The sequence below is a fragment of the Dysidea avara genome, chromosome 4 (assembly GCF_963678975.1).
Source record: "Dysidea avara chromosome 4, odDysAvar1.4, whole genome shotgun sequence".
NCBI classification, from domain to species: domain Eukaryota; kingdom Metazoa; phylum Porifera; class Demospongiae; order Dictyoceratida; family Dysideidae; genus Dysidea; species Dysidea avara.
In genome coordinates, this window is record NC_089275.1 from 1013812 (window position 1) to 1029889 (window position 16078).

General features: G+C 36.4%; 1 protein-coding gene across 1 annotated transcript in view; it reads left to right on the top strand.

Moving 5' to 3' along the window:
- LOC136252880 (uncharacterized) overlaps positions 1–16078 on the top strand; it is a 48828-nt gene that overhangs the window by 15280 nt on the left and 17470 nt on the right. The window contains exons 4-6 of the mRNA XM_066045461.1: positions 10581–11326; positions 13040–13212; positions 14062–14157. Coding sequence (XP_065901533.1) covers positions 10581–11326; positions 13040–13212; positions 14062–14157 — 1015 coding nt within the window. The remainder of the gene's footprint in view (positions 1–10580; positions 11327–13039; positions 13213–14061; positions 14158–16078) is intronic.

The window sequence follows — 16078 nt, forward strand, 5'->3', positions numbered from 1 at the left end:
TGTCAGCAAAGATGAATGGGACACAAAAGAGGACACTGGTAAGTCCATGAAGAATGCATTGTACGTACTGTGGTATGCCAAAAGGCACCTCTTGGGCTGAAGCGACGTTGAACAGTGAAAAAATCAAGCTCGTAGCCTTAGCCATTATTGAGTTACACTTGTCTGAAGGCATCAGGCAGTCAGTCAGTCAGGCAGTTAGTAGGAAATTCCGTTGAATAAAAATTTCTTTTAAATTCTGTAGCAACTTGATGAAAGCATTTTGGGTCGATCTGAAAGTTTGTTTGGGCTTAGTTTTACCTAACCAATACTGCCTCATTGTCGTCTGGGAAAAGTGAGACTATTTTTTGGGTGATGTTATTTTGTGGGCCATGCCTACTCCTTTGTGGTCCCTACTATACACAACTATCGTAGTGTATGATACCATGAGCATTTGTGCTTTGCTTGTATACACGCACTTGCCCTCAGGCCTGCGGCCCTCAGGTGTGTGCATATATATCAGGCAAAGCACTCGTGTCCGTGGTATAACTATTACATATATGTATAACAAATACACAGAAAAATGAATTTTGAACTAGAGTAGGGACCATAGCATATTGATAAAAAGTACTGAAGCAAGCTGGACTAGTGCATGATATTAAATCACAGTAAAACAATAAGAAGTGTTATATCCCTACTGTACATTTCCATTATGGTACGTATCTTGAGCACAGTAGGGATATAACATTTCTTATTGTTTTACTGTGATTTAATATCGTGCACTACTCCAGCTTGTTTCAGTACTTTTTATCGATGTGCTATGGTCCCTACTCTAGTTGAAAATTCCAAATTTTCTGTGCACTTGTTTGTTAACTTTTTTGTAAAATTGGCTTGGTGAACCCATGTATAATGGTGCCGTGCGCCCCAATTATCATCTGAAAAGTGAAGCATCCATTATGCTTTGTTCTCAGCTATTCACAACCTGTTAATCAGCATTTCCGATCAAGAACTGTTCGAAAAGCACTTCTGCAATTCATGCATATCAAAAGAAAGAAATGGTGCCACATGCCCCAGCTATATCAATTATCGTCTGAAAAGTGAAGCGTCTGTTACGCTCCATTGTTGGCTATATTCAACCTGTTACACAGCAGTACAAATCAAGAACTGTGAAAAGCACCTCTGCAATCAGAGTTTTTTTTGAGAGTGATAAGTAAATAATGACAGCATAAACGCAAATTACAGAGCAAACAGATTACAACATTAGATTAAGAATTGAGTTTCTGATTGGATCAGGTCTACCGGAGCACACTTGATGTAATGGCCTTGAGAAGACCGGGGCCCCCTGATACATTGTATAGCCAATCGAAGCAAGTAAAATGATAAACAACACCTAACCCATCCCAACACTGAAGCGTAAGGCCCCTTCCACTTTTCGGACAACAGGCTAGTCAATCTCTTGTAAAATATTGTGGCCTCATGACCCATACCTCCGGTTGCAGAGAACACTAATGGGGTAAAAGTACTGTGCTCCACTTCACGGATGCATGACTCATAAGCCCTCTTCTTAATAGCCTCGTGTTTCCTGTAGCAGGATTGAATGCTGGATCCACTGTTTGAAGGGGCAAGTGGGTTGAAGACTCTTATATCTGTTTAGCATTTTTCATAACGGCTGCCCCCAGAAGCCATTCATGAATATGTCCAGCCATGCACCATCCTGGGTGTTAGCAGTTTTGTTTTGAAAAGTTTTGCTATTTAACCTCCCTAATCACATCATCGATACAGAGTCACTAGAACAGTTTAATAATTGTATTTTTGGACTAGATTTGTTGTAATTAACCCCCTTTTTGTTTTGAGGGTCCCCCCCCTCCTGGATGTAACCAGCACTGAGTGCTGTCTTTCCAGTATCTACTATTATTATTATTATTAACGGCTGTAGATTAGGTTCAACCTCTACATTTCTGCAGACTTCTGATAGTAATTCTGCTGTGAGGTCCCTATGGTAGTGCAGTAAGTCAGCTGGAAGCACCCTTTTTCTTGTGCTAAACTAATGGCTTTTTGAAGATTAAGAGAAAGATTAGATAGCAGTTCCTTTGATATGGTGGATAAATTTATGCTCTTGTGAATTGTTTAATTTCTTGTTTACGAAAAAACTGGCTGCATCGAATATCTGCACTGTAGCTAAAATATTCTGACAAAATAAATGATCGTAGGGGCACTATGACATAAACAGAGACTGAAAATTCAACTGAAGATAACAAATCAGGTGGAACAATGCCCAGACCATCAAATCTAGTTGGAAGGGCAAAAAGTGAGCATTGTAATGCACCAGGAAGATAAAGACCAGTCAAGGCTGGTATAAATTTGTTAATAAAGTGTTCTCAACTTGTTGGAAGTGAGAGGATGCATCTGGAACTGTGCGTGATACATGCAGCCATCTACTAATGAGCCCGTGAGTGAAGCAAGTGTAAGCAGCATGAGGTTGGGAGGTAGCAATGGAGGATAGTGTATCAACCTCCAAAATCCATTTGTAAACCTTATCAACAGTAAACTTCTCCACATACTCACATGTTCATATTTGGAGCGCCAAGATGAGGTCTACCATCAGAAGTCACATTCACAGCTGTATCACCAAATATTTTTTTGCCAATTGAGCTAAACTGTGTCTTAGTAACAAACCAACTTTTATTTGCATTTGGAAAATAGCAGGGCCTAAAGCGTACCACGTGCGGCAGCATCATCAGCATACCATACCTGAGTGACAGGAGCCACTAGTTTCTTTATCAAAGGTACAGTGGCTAAAGCATAAAAAGGCATTGCAAGATGATCACCTTGAGTAGTCCCTTCCTCTGAGTAGAGAACATCACCATCAACATAAAGGCAAGCAGGCTGCCAGTAAGTATTTATTAGGATTGTAGAAAATGATGGGCACAATTGTTGAATGTTATACAAAGCCACAGCTCTGTTAAGAGAATTGAAAGCATTAGTAGCATCAATTAGTAACATGCCCTCAAAGTCATCATCATGAAAAGCTTCCCTCATCGCAAGGACAGCAGCTGACAGTTGACCAGCACATAGCTGCACAGAGCCAGCAGTAAACTGAATATCTTCACCGATTACGCACAAGACAGCTTTAGCAATAATGCATCTAACTGTTTCACCAACATCAATAGGTTGACCACCTGGATTTTTGTCAAGATCTATAAGCCGGCAAGCCATTAGAGGTGAGATAATCATGGGATCAACAAAGGTAGTGCACATACAATGAGCCAATAAAGATAAGGCAGAACACAGTTCATCTGAAGAGGAACAGAAGGAGGAGCACAATCTTCTCCAACCATGAGCATCAATGCCTGAATGTCCAGTAGCACCTGAAATTCATAGTACAGCAGCTCTAATCACAGAACCATCCAATGCATCAAAAATAACAGAGTGTGCTGGAGTTGTAGGAACAGAATAAAGCTGTGGAATGTAATGGAGCAGCAGGTGGATGCTTTGATTTGAGAATATCATACACTTTACCAGATACAGGTATGATGTCACCCAAACGAAGAGTAGCCATCTGCAATCAGAGTAGCCACTATGAAAAATACGGACAATTTCCATTTTGAAGGGAAGCCATCATGTGCTACCGCCAAATCGACACTTTTCACTGTCAGCAAAGATGAATGGGACACAAAGGAGGACACTGGTAAGTCCATTGTACGTACTGCGGTATGCCAAAAGGCACCTCTTGGGCTGAAGCGATGTCGAACAGTGAAAAAATCAAGCCCATATCCTTAGCCGTTATTGAGTTATGCTTGTCTGAAGACATCAGTTAGTTATTTACTTACTCAGTCAGTAGAAAATTCCATTACATATATATTAGCAACTTATTGAAAGTGTTTTGGGTCGATCTAAAAGCTTGCTTGGGCTTAATTTTACCTAACCAATACTGCCTCATCATTATCAGGGATAATCGAGGCTGGTTTTTGGGGTGATATTATTTTGTGAGCCACGTCTACTCCTTTGTGGTCCCTACTATACAGTACTATTGTACTGTATGATATATATAATATATACCTGGAAAATATCGATGTGATATGATACCAATAAAGTTTAAAATCTTTTTGAAGTAAAAGTATCTTGGTGCTGTTACAAGTGAACACATGGTTTGTAAGTGCTAATAAGACCCCCTAAACTTATTAGTCAGTCATCTACACCCTAGCTCATCACCATTTCCTTACCGTCATTGACTATACAAACACGTATTCTAAGTTAGTTATCTAGTTCAGCTACACATCTATAGTTTATATTTTAGTTTACAAACATGTAAACATTTGTCTAAAGTTTAGGTGAATTCAACTTCTTCAAGTAACCATAGGATATTATAATTGACAGCAATTCATCTCTAGGTCTGCCCACTACCCCATGTATATTGTAGCAATCTGTTTTACCATTGGTTTTACTGTCTTTCTGTGGCAGTCTTTGAAACACAAGGTTCTATGGAATTAGATAGTCTTGCGTGGCTAGACAGCTTTTTCTCAGTCACGGTACTTATCGATTAGAGATTATATATATATATATCCAGCTGACCTTCACATGTTGTATTTTTTTCCCCTTGATTTCTCTAATGTGCTTGTACTTGTGTCCGATGATCCGTAAGTAATAAATAAATAAATAAATACATCTCACATAGCTACCACGTTTCTCCATTACATGCAGCACTTATATAACGCTTGAAGGTTACAATTGCCATGACAAGGAAAAGTGGTCTGGCCAAGTAAGAAGGCCCTATGTTGTAACATTCAAGCAAAGTGAGTGCTAGCTACTACAGGGACTGAGGGTAATTATATTGCAATAGTTTTAAAGTCTAACTAATTTATACAACTTATTGCTGTGCCTTTAGAGTTGTTTGCATACCAACCTCCCTCTATGTCAGTACAGCTGTTACTGTCCATATATAGATGCCCATGAGGCGCTTCTGTGTGTATAATAATTGTGTCATTTAAAGTGGTTTGTTTTGAGTGGCACTTCCTTAGCAATGCATAGCAACATAACTAGAAATTTACTTTGTATGCAGTATGCATACATATATAGGTTGGTTAATTCCAGATGAGCTTAACTAGCTGCATGGTACCTGGTTTTAAAAGTAGCACAAAATCATCCTGTTTTTTAAGGATTATATTTTCTCCCTCTTCAAAATAATTCTTTGAAATAAATTCTTTCTTGTGGTCTCATAATTTGGCTTGAATTTGTATACATAGCTTAGCTTGGTAATAGTGACTGTAATGGCTAAACTATCATTATTTCAAGTCAATTGCAAAAGCCAACAACAGCTGATCCAATTTTGGAAATGATACTGTCTACTTATATTCTAGCTGAAATAGCTATAGGCTGATGATGAGAATTTACTCCACTCAAGACTCCCTCAGTCATCATCCAGTGCATGCATACAGGGTTGGCCACCAGTAAATCAGATTTTGAAAATTATGCATGCAGCTATCACCTTGATTTCTGGTACAAAGTTGTGTTTATTAGCAGTCCAACTGGAGTTTGAAAAATGCACTCTTTAAAGTTTAAAGATTTGCCAAATTTTCTTACTGTGAAAATAACCCACTATCATGATGGAGACACACCGTACTACAGGCTCTGATGTCGAGTGTTTTAGTATCAAAAGAGCAAGAGATTACTTGCTACTATGTAAAAGGTTGTTACAGGCTACAAAATATTATTCTTATCTTCCAAGTTATTATTATTATTCCCTTTATTTTTGCAATTCTTAACAAAAAAATTATTATGAAGCATTAATGTCAGCCTTCTAGCTACCTATATGTACATGTAAATAGGCAGGTAGGATAGAGCTCTTTGCATGCAGTAGTGCTGGGCGATATAGATTTTTTTTATGCCGTATGTCATGGCAAAATTTATTCATGATATGAATATATGTCACGATATTTTAACTTGATGCTTATTTTCTTTTTTTTTCAGATGGTTTTCTACTACACTGTACACAAAACACAGGAATAAGATCATTTATTAGCTAATACATCATATGCACTTATACAGCTAGTTACATGATGATTAAAAGAAATGTTGATTTGCATATATACTGGCAAGTTACAACACTTAGTCTTCTGGTTCACCTACAACTTAATCTGCGATACCTTCATCATCTTGATCTACTACTATGATATTTAAATTAAAGATTAACTAGGAGGGGCATGCTCCCCCAGGGAATTTTAAAAAACAACATGTACAGATGCTTTTGAAATGGCTTTTTTACATACTCAATCTCTTTCTTCTTTAATATCAAGATAACTTAGAGCAAGTATTATAATTAGTATATTCTACTGACTGTTTTATTAGAGTATCGCACTGACTGCTCTATTAGAGTATTTAGATCTTATACAAATTCCAAGCTGAAAATTGGCGCTGGTTAATCACAGTGGCTTTTCTCACTGGTCTACTGCTTCCTACATGTCCCAAGCACTGCACACAGATCTCCTAGTAGATAGTAGTACTAGTAGATAGTAAGGCTGAAACGAATAGTACGAATATTCGTTATTCGTTCGTTAAGAAATATTCGTATTCATTAAGAAATATTCGTTATTCGTTAAATATTTGTTAATCGGATAATGTACACATTTAACCTTGAAAACATTTTGACAACTGAAAACTGTCATTTTAAAATATAATTTTTCATCTTAATAATACATGTAAATGACTTTTCTTTTTTAACATTTAAAGTTTTAGTAGTAATCAAAGTGATTTTGTCCCTTTCAAGCACCTAATTATACAGAAAATTCTTAAAGAATAATTCGTTAATTCGTTCGTTAATTTGAAGAATATTCGAATACCTAAAATTTAATATTCGTTTCACCCCTAGTTAGGGTCCGCAATCCGAAAAATCAACTTCTACAAATCAATCCCCTTACCATTGTGGGATGTTCATTGTAGTATCCCATTGCTTGATCCACCATGAAACCAGAGGCACGATTGTTGTCTTCACGGAAATATCATTTTCAGTATCTCACAAGATGCAAGATTTATTTTTAAAATTTCGTGCTCCACAAAAAAAGGACCGGATGAAACTTGCTACTTAGCCAAATCGTATCCAGAGTTGTTGTAGTTGAAAACTACGCACAGAAATAAGTAAATGATTTGCTGGGTGCCTGGCACAGGGTTGCTTCCTTTGAAAAAACAGACAAAGAAATACGAAGTTTCGAATTCAAACTGCCCTACCACCCAGGGCAAGAGAAGCCAACTATTCCTCATAGTGTTTCGATACGGTTGGGTGCATGGTCTGTCTATGCTGTTAGTTTGGAAAAGATCTGAGACTTCTCACCATCTGGGTGACGAGCGTCAAAATTTTCTGCAGCATCAAAGAATTGTGTCGCGCTTTCTAGCCATTTCCAGCGCTTTTGCAGCCACAACAATCATCAATTATAGACTAAAACTATGGCAAAACGTGTCCCTGAACGTTTGGTAATAGCGGTTGTCAATTATTGTTTCATCCACAGCTTCCACGCCTCGCTCTAAGCTATGCATCAAGGTAGGTAGCAAAATCGTCCAAATTTGACTTCACCTCTCACGCTCCACAGCAGCTTCAAATCTTCACTAGATTACCATTATGCTTCAAAACATCCCAAAACAAACCAAAAAATGCACAAAATCTTTCATTTTTGATTCGAGCTGGGTGGAGCTCCTGGTGAGCTGCTGGTATACCTCATCATATGAAATCACAGAATACCAACTACTACTACTACCAAACGTTTTGAACCATCTTTTATCATCATTCTAAACAAAATTAAGTGGCTAGTGTGGCATCAGAAGTACTGGAAAGCACTTTGGTACCATTGAGAGAATCCCTTGAAATGATGCACGAAAATTTTGACGTTCTTCACCCAGATGGTGAGAAGTCTCAGATCCTTTCCAGACTAACAGCATAGACAGACTATGCATCCAACCTTATCACATCACTATGAGGGAGAGTTGGCTTTTCTTATCTTGGCTGGTAGGGAAGTTTGAATTTGAAAATTCGTGTTTTGTTTTCTGCTTTTTGAAAGAAAGCAACCCTGTGCCGGTAACCCAGTGAATCATTTGCTTATTACTGTGCGTACTTTTGAACTACATTAACTCTAGATAATACCTAGCTAAGCAGCAAGTTCTATCCTGTTCTTTGTGTGGAGCACGAAATTTTAAAAATAATTTTTGCATCTCACGAAATACTAAAATCGATAGTTCTGTGAAGACAACAATCGTGCCTCCGGTTTCATGGTGGATCTGGCAATGGGATACTACAATGAACATCCTACAATGGTAGGGGGATTGATTTGTGAAAGTTGATTTTTCGGATTGCGGACCCTACCCTAGTAGATAGCGCCTTCAAAATACCCAACTGTATGCCACACCGTTGACGTGGGCGAGACGTGGGTGCAGCAGGAGTAATGGCGAAACTGGAGATGCCATTTTATGAGCTCACATTGTACTGCTTAGGTCATGTGCGCTATATCGCGATATAATTTCCAGCTATCGTATCACGATATAAAAAAATATGTCGTGATATGTCGTATGTCGGCTATATCGCCCAGCACTACCATGCAGTTAGATCATCTCAAGAAAAAGTAGTTATGGCAGTGTTTAACTAGTTATATAATATATATAAATTTAAAAACTACAAACTGATCAGAGACTTGGTGAGGATACAGTGGTACAGTGTATGTATAACACAAGTAGCTAGGTAATTGATTGTGTTGTTCTGGGTGATGTATTTAGCAGAAAGTTTGCTAACTTTGTCTTCTACTGCCTCACAATGAAGGCCATATATAGTGTAATGGAACCTTGACAGGAGTCAAAACAAAATGTCGAATAGTTATAAAGCACATCTCATAAATATGTATTAGTTGTGTCTAGCACAAATGCTCATGTCATACAGGTTACTTTTTTAGATTAACAGTTTGAGTCATCTTCATCTAAACTGTCATCTTCATAAGATGTCATCTTCATCTAAATTATAAAATGTCATCTTCATTTAAGGTGTCGTCTTCATATCAAGAAGTTTGCAGCTCCAGCTGCACTGATTTGTTCATTATAAGCTGCATAGTTTCTACTGTTTTGACACTTTGTACTCACATATCTTTTCACTCAAAAGATGAATTTCAGATTCACAAGTGCCATGAGAAAGACGACAATTTACTCCCCCATAAAACTCCCTAGGTCTTCATCCAGTGCATGCAGGGTTGGGATTGTTCCACCAGTAAATCAGATTTTGAAAATTATGCATGTATCACCTTGATTTCTGGTACGGAGTTGTGTTGTTAGAAATCCATCTGGACCTTGAAATATGCTCTATTCAAAGTTTAAGTCACCACATCCTACAAGTTTTCTTGCTTTGAAAATAACCCACTATCAAGACTGAAGCACACCCTAACAGAGAGTTTGGTATCAGAACAAATTTTATAGGGTTTGCTGGCTAATATTTGTATAAGTTTGTTACAGGCTACATGGTCTTAAGCCTAAACCTATAATTCCTTCCAATATTTCCAAAAAACTACCTACATATTATTCTTATTTTTCTAACTTATTATTCCAATAATATTTATTTTCACAACTCTTGAAAAGTTAATTTATAAGAAGCATTGACATCAGCCTTCTAGTTACCTATATGTATAAGTAGAATAGAGTTCTTTGCGGTTAGATTGTCTCAAGAAAAAGTGGTTATGGCAGTGTTTAGCTAGTTTTATGTATTAATAACAATTTAAATTGATCAGATACTTGGTGAGGATATTATTGATACAGTGGTGTGTATAATACAAGTAGATATTTGATTGTGTATTTCCGGTCAAAGTATTTAGCAGAATTTTTTTTCTAATTTTGTCTTCCATTGCCACACATTGAAGGCTATAGTGCAATGGAATCTTTACCAGCATTACTAAAGGAGTTAGAACATAATGTTGATTTGTTATAAAACACAGCTCATATGCATTAGTTGTGTCTATGGCACAATTGCTCATGTCATACAAGTGGCATTTGTTTCATAGATTTATTTATTTATTAAGGCTTTACAGCACAAGTGCTAAAGGTCTTTAGGACACCTGGTCCTACAGCCTGTTTGAAGATTGATGATTGAATCTAGCTTGTGGCATATTTTCTCTGTTTCGATGAGCAACACTTATCTCATGCATATTATTCATTACAACCACAATATGTATCATCTTTATTTACTTGTTGCTATTAAGCAATACTTTTTGTACATTAATTGTGTGTTTGAAATTATTGCTATGTATATTGTTTATAATTTTAGATTTAGGAAAGTATCTTTCATTCATTCTCTCTATGTATATCAATACTTTAATGTATATCCACAAATTCGTAAATACTTTGTGTATGGATTTTTGTTCTTCCTGCGGCTGTATGTAGCCACACATCTGATTTTAAAAGTATTGTACAGTTTTGAAGTAAGAAATGCTGGTAGTAGTTACTGCATGTGTATCCAATAAAGCACCAATTTTTTTATGCAAATGGAAAAAACAGCACATAATTTTAAAAATGGTTTGATTTCTAAAACTGTGTAGTGTATACAGTTTCTAATGCTTTGATGTTCACCTTCATTATGTGTTTTACAGATAAGAATGATCCTGATGCCGTAAAGAGTACTAGCATTATTTCATCATCATCAACAGTCTTGATTACTACACCTCATCAAGCTAGTACTGAGTTTTCAATTCTCATAACATATATTATCAAAGAACTAAAGAAAAATGAGTCTGAAAATTTAGAGACTATCAAAAGTGTTTGCTCTTTCCTCACCATCAAAGATGATCCAGGTGTATTACTGTTTAATGAAGAGCAACAAGAAGCCATAGATGCTTGTGACAATATAAGAACATTGTTTACTAAAAATCTACGTGGTTGCTGGAGATGGGATGACTTTTCGTTGCTTAAGACACTAGTACAGTCATTAGAATCCTCTGAACATTGTGAAACAATGCTGAGGCAGTTTGAACAAAAGATAGACAGTCAAATGAAATTGCAACAAATCTATGAGCATTGTATAGAAGAGCAAAGAGATATTCCTGATGGTTATGATAAAATGGTTGCCATTGTACGAGATAAAATATTCTCACGTATTACCAAGGAAGAATATGATCAGTTAAAAGAGTTTATTTCTTCACATTTGGGAGCAAAGTCTTATGTAATCGTTCCATTTTACAAAGCAGCTCATTCTTCTCTAGTACTAGAGTTTTTTGTCTCTGTAACAGCTATCTCACATTTAGTGGAAATGGCTATCAAGAATATGGATGACTTTGTTAAGGAATCATTTGTGTATTTGAGGATTTCTGTGACTGTGATATTTGATCTGAGACAAAATGTAAGTTTGTTAATATGTAGAGAATTTGTTATGTTATAAAGATAGTATAAATCAGGAAATTTTGACCTAGAATTTTTTTGTGTATTAAATGTCAATGCAACATATTTTCATCACTGGCGTAATCGATGAAACTTTTTGATGGAATAACTATACATTAATATTTGTATGTGCAAGTTATTCATATGGTTAAAAATAATTTGTCATTTTAATTTTTATCATTTATGGTATATTGAATAACAACACACTCTTACAAATTAAATAGGCAGATCTGAACTACTTCTACCTCATATGTGTCTGCACATACTGTAGTTGTATACACATATTAATTGATCCATATGCAAGTATAGTATCTGTCTATAGTATGTTCACGTTGAGCTGAATCCTGAAAAACAGCTAAAAATTAAAAGTGGATTTTTCTCAACAGAGTTAACATTTCAGCCAACCAGATGATTAGTGGTAACAGCAAAGGTGTCAACAACAGACATGTATGGTTTGGCTCCATTACAAATTCGGGAAAGGGATGTAATGGACAATGTACTTATATGGCTTCCCCATAGGAAATTTTGATTGGCCGTAAATATTATGTCAAACATTTGAACAAAAAGATTTCAAAATATTTTTAGCGGATCAAGTAGTACTACGAATGAGCCAAATTTCAAGATCATGTGTAATTGCATCCATGAGTTATTAAATGTTTTTTGAGGATTCAGCTCAATGTGAACGTACTATAGTTGATGTGATCATTAAAATTGTTGGGCTCCACCTCTGCAATGCTGCACCAAATAACTGTTATTTCACAGATATAGCTGCATAGATTATTAGACTAAGTGCATATTTTATGTACTTATACAGTGGAACCTCAGTTATTCGGACTCACTTATCCGGATCCTCGGTTAACTGAACTACGGAAAAGACTGTTCTATTAGAGTAGTGACTGTTCTATTAGGGTAGTTGGAAACACTGATATTTTCAAAATTTTCTTTATGCTGTTTGGTTATTTGTACACAGTTTCAGAGATACAGACTTTTCAGACTTATGGACCATCCCTGATCCCAAGGCACTCAGATAACTTAGGTTCCACTGTATTTAAACACATGCAGGAACCATTGGCTGTGTTGCTTGGGGTACTATAAGTTAGTATATATACATACAGGTGTTTCTTACCAGGAAGGACACATAATAAAAACACAGAAATAACATTGAGAAATATCCTATTTTAAGCTTAAATTAAAGCTGCTAAAATTCAAACTGTTCCAATAGAAGTCAACTACTCTTATAGAACACCCTAATAACTTTATTAAAACTCTTCTAACACAAAAGTAATATGTCTCTTCTTAACCAGTGCACTGCCATCTCACCATTGTGCCAAACACTTTGCCATATATCAATTAGTAAATTTTATGTAATTTTAACCATGTAGCTGGTTATCTAATCTTTACCATAGTAGACTTGACAATACATACTGAACTTACCAAAATATGTTAATTCAACATCCTAAGTGAACAGTTATATTGACTTCTCTAGTTATTTTGACTGATTTACTTCAAATTCCTACCCCGGTTACAACCACCTTTCATTTTAGCCAAAATTTCTGTAGTTTTAATTTACCAATGGAGGTTGAATTGACCCATTTAAATTTACAGTGTAGTGTGTGCATGTGTGTCCGTTCGTGTGTGTGTGTGCATGTGAGGATAATTGTATACCTATTATTAGCAAAAGAGGAAGCTGCAAGAGAATGAGATCAAAGATATTATCAGTTCATCCCGTCCCACTCCTACACACAGAAGACAACAACGCATCATCACTACATCAACCACATTTACTGAGCAAAATCAGAAAACAGAGTTGTTGATTAACTGGATGTCACGTAGCAACACATTGCAATAGTGAGTATCATATAGCGTGTATGCTGTAACCTGATCTATTATCAGCAGTTGAAGACCAAAAAACTGACCACAGAAAATGATTGTTCTATTAAGTACTTAAAATAAATGTTCTATTAGCGTATAATATTGTTATTTTGGTTCTGTTTGTTTATGTACCATCACCATTTGTTTATACAAATGTAAGGAAAATACAGGGAATCTTACATTTGAGTAGTTATCACAAATAAGAAGCGGTGATAGAAGGGAGGTCTGAGAGGAGGTTATCTACACCTATATTGCCTGCATGCTTATGAGTTTCTGCTGTTGCTGTCGGTACTGCTTATGGTAACACTACTTGCTGTTGTTGACATTTGTTGCTGCCAATAATTTCATTTGCTACTTACTGTTTAGCTGCTTCTTTTATGGCTGCCATTGTACTTCTACTTATCTGGTTGTTGTTAGCAGTGTAGGTGGGAGGCAGCAGGACCCAAACAACATGTGACCTTTAGCAGGGCCAGCTCTGGCTAAATTGAGCTGCCTATGCATGGTTTCTGGGTTAGGCAAGTGTGCAGCATGCATAGCATATGCTCCAGCTAAAGGAGTTTAGAGGCATGCTCCCTCCCAAGAAAAATTATTACCTAATTATATAAGAGATGCAATTTAGTAGCATATTCTGTCTAACAACCCTTCCTGATATCCAAGTTTGATAACACATAACTTTCCACTTCCATATATATATATATATATATATATAATATGTCTTTAAGGTTGCAAGTTGGCCGTGTAAGAAATATAGGTGAATGCAAACACATTATAGTCTTTGATGAAATGTATTGTGTTGGGATTTGTCTAGTATTGTGGTTCCTATAGTGATGGGGGACCAGTGTCATTTGAACTATCCAGTCATCTTCACCCAACCCCAACCTCATTCATCTCTCCTCTACATGAGTCTAAACGTTGCGAGAGGTACTATTGTGTTTGATGTGTAGTTGTCTCTGATGCTAAATTGTAATGCAAAGTGCAGCTTTGACATTAACAAACTATACAAAGTGAAGTGTCAGTTTAATACATTTTAATTGATTAAGTAACGCATAATATTTGTAGGAGAGAGTATCTAACTGCCAGTATAACCTGTGCAAATCTACTGCAGCAAAAAAAACTATATATATACATATAAACCCCACTGTATTAAATGTGGAGAAATTATATTAGTGTAAGATCATAATAATATGTACCGGTTAGCATTACAGCTCAGCACCTATCAATATTATCCCCCAACTCTCCCCTCCCAGGAATAGTGGGGGAAATAGTGGGGATTTGACTTATTGAAAAATCTAATTCTCAACCCATGGGAAGCACCACTAATGGTCAAACTCCCTGGGGCTGATCCAGACTTTTTAAAAGGGGTTCCACTCTGGAATGCAACGAAGACCCAAAAAAAGGCTATCACCTGCTGACAATAGCTGCCCCTCACCATAGATACCCTCACCAACTATATTCCCTTATTTATAACTCCACATAGCCTCTACACTGCTCCCCTTAAGAATACTGTGACTGCTCTATTAGAGTATCTTGATCTTGACTGCTCTATTACAGTATCTCGAGTAAGAGAGGCTCTTTCAAAAGGGGGTTCCATGGAACCCTTTGAACCCCCCTAGATCTGCCTCTGAACTCCCACATAGCATGGCTGCAAGAGGTTATTTCTTTAGTAGTTTGCAAGTTAAGCAAACACCAAAATTTTTGAATGGTCATATGTTCCATTATTGTGGCAGAATTTCATATTAAATTCCCTCAACTAATTCTTTAATAATCCTGGGAGGAGGCAGGGAAGTATTATAGTACTGAAAGGTGTATAATAGAATTTTCAAACAAATTGCCCAAACCCATGTCGAAACGCTAGAGGTATATAAATCAATGTATCATACTGCTACCATTTTACACCTCAATACCTAACACATGCATATATGGCATCTTATTGGCATAATACCTCCTCCCCTTTTTGGGTTTCAGTGAGTTCTACACCTTCATGTTTGTTCTTTTTTTGTTCTTTTTTTACATGTTGGTTGTCATCTAGCTAATAGTATAGCAGCATAACGTAAGAATTGGGCACTTTTACATAAAAGCATGAAACTTTCCATATAAGTAGTGTGCTCCTCATGACATAATTTTTTTTGATATAGTGCCATCGCAGATTTGACCTTTGGTGACCTTCATGGCTATTTTTGTTCTTAAATTTAATCATTTCTGTCTTTATTTCCCTGAGGTATTAATTAACTTGTTACTAAAATAAAGATCTTGTTGAACAAAACAACTTAGTTTTGAAGATTTCATTCCAAAGTTATTATTATCCATTAATTTTTGAGATAATTTACCTCCCCATGAGTAATTTACACCCATGCAAGGACAGATAAACTCAAAGAATTTTGCAGCTAATAAAAGCGATCATAACTTCAAAATAAAATTACCAAACAAAACCCAAGTTGAACAAGACCTTTACTTTGGTACCATGTTAATTAATGCCTCAGGGAGATAAAGACAGAAATGGTCAAATTTCTGTGCAAAAGTGGCCACAATTTAGGTCACCAAAGGTAAAATCTGCAATGACACTATATCACAAATACATGTCATGAGGAATACTGTATTAATGTGGAAAGTTTCATGCTTTAAAAAGTGCATGATTTCACTAATTTTGTGGGCTACACTGCTATACTATATGAAGCCTTTAACTTTCAACACTTTCTTTGAGGAGTGCATTTAGGTATTCAAACATCACTAAACTATTTGAAGTACTTACTTACGCTGCTGAAAAAGGTAGCATGCAGGCATCCTGTATACATGTACCAGTAGCTACTCTATTGGTTTGCCATTAAAGTTTTCCACAATGGCC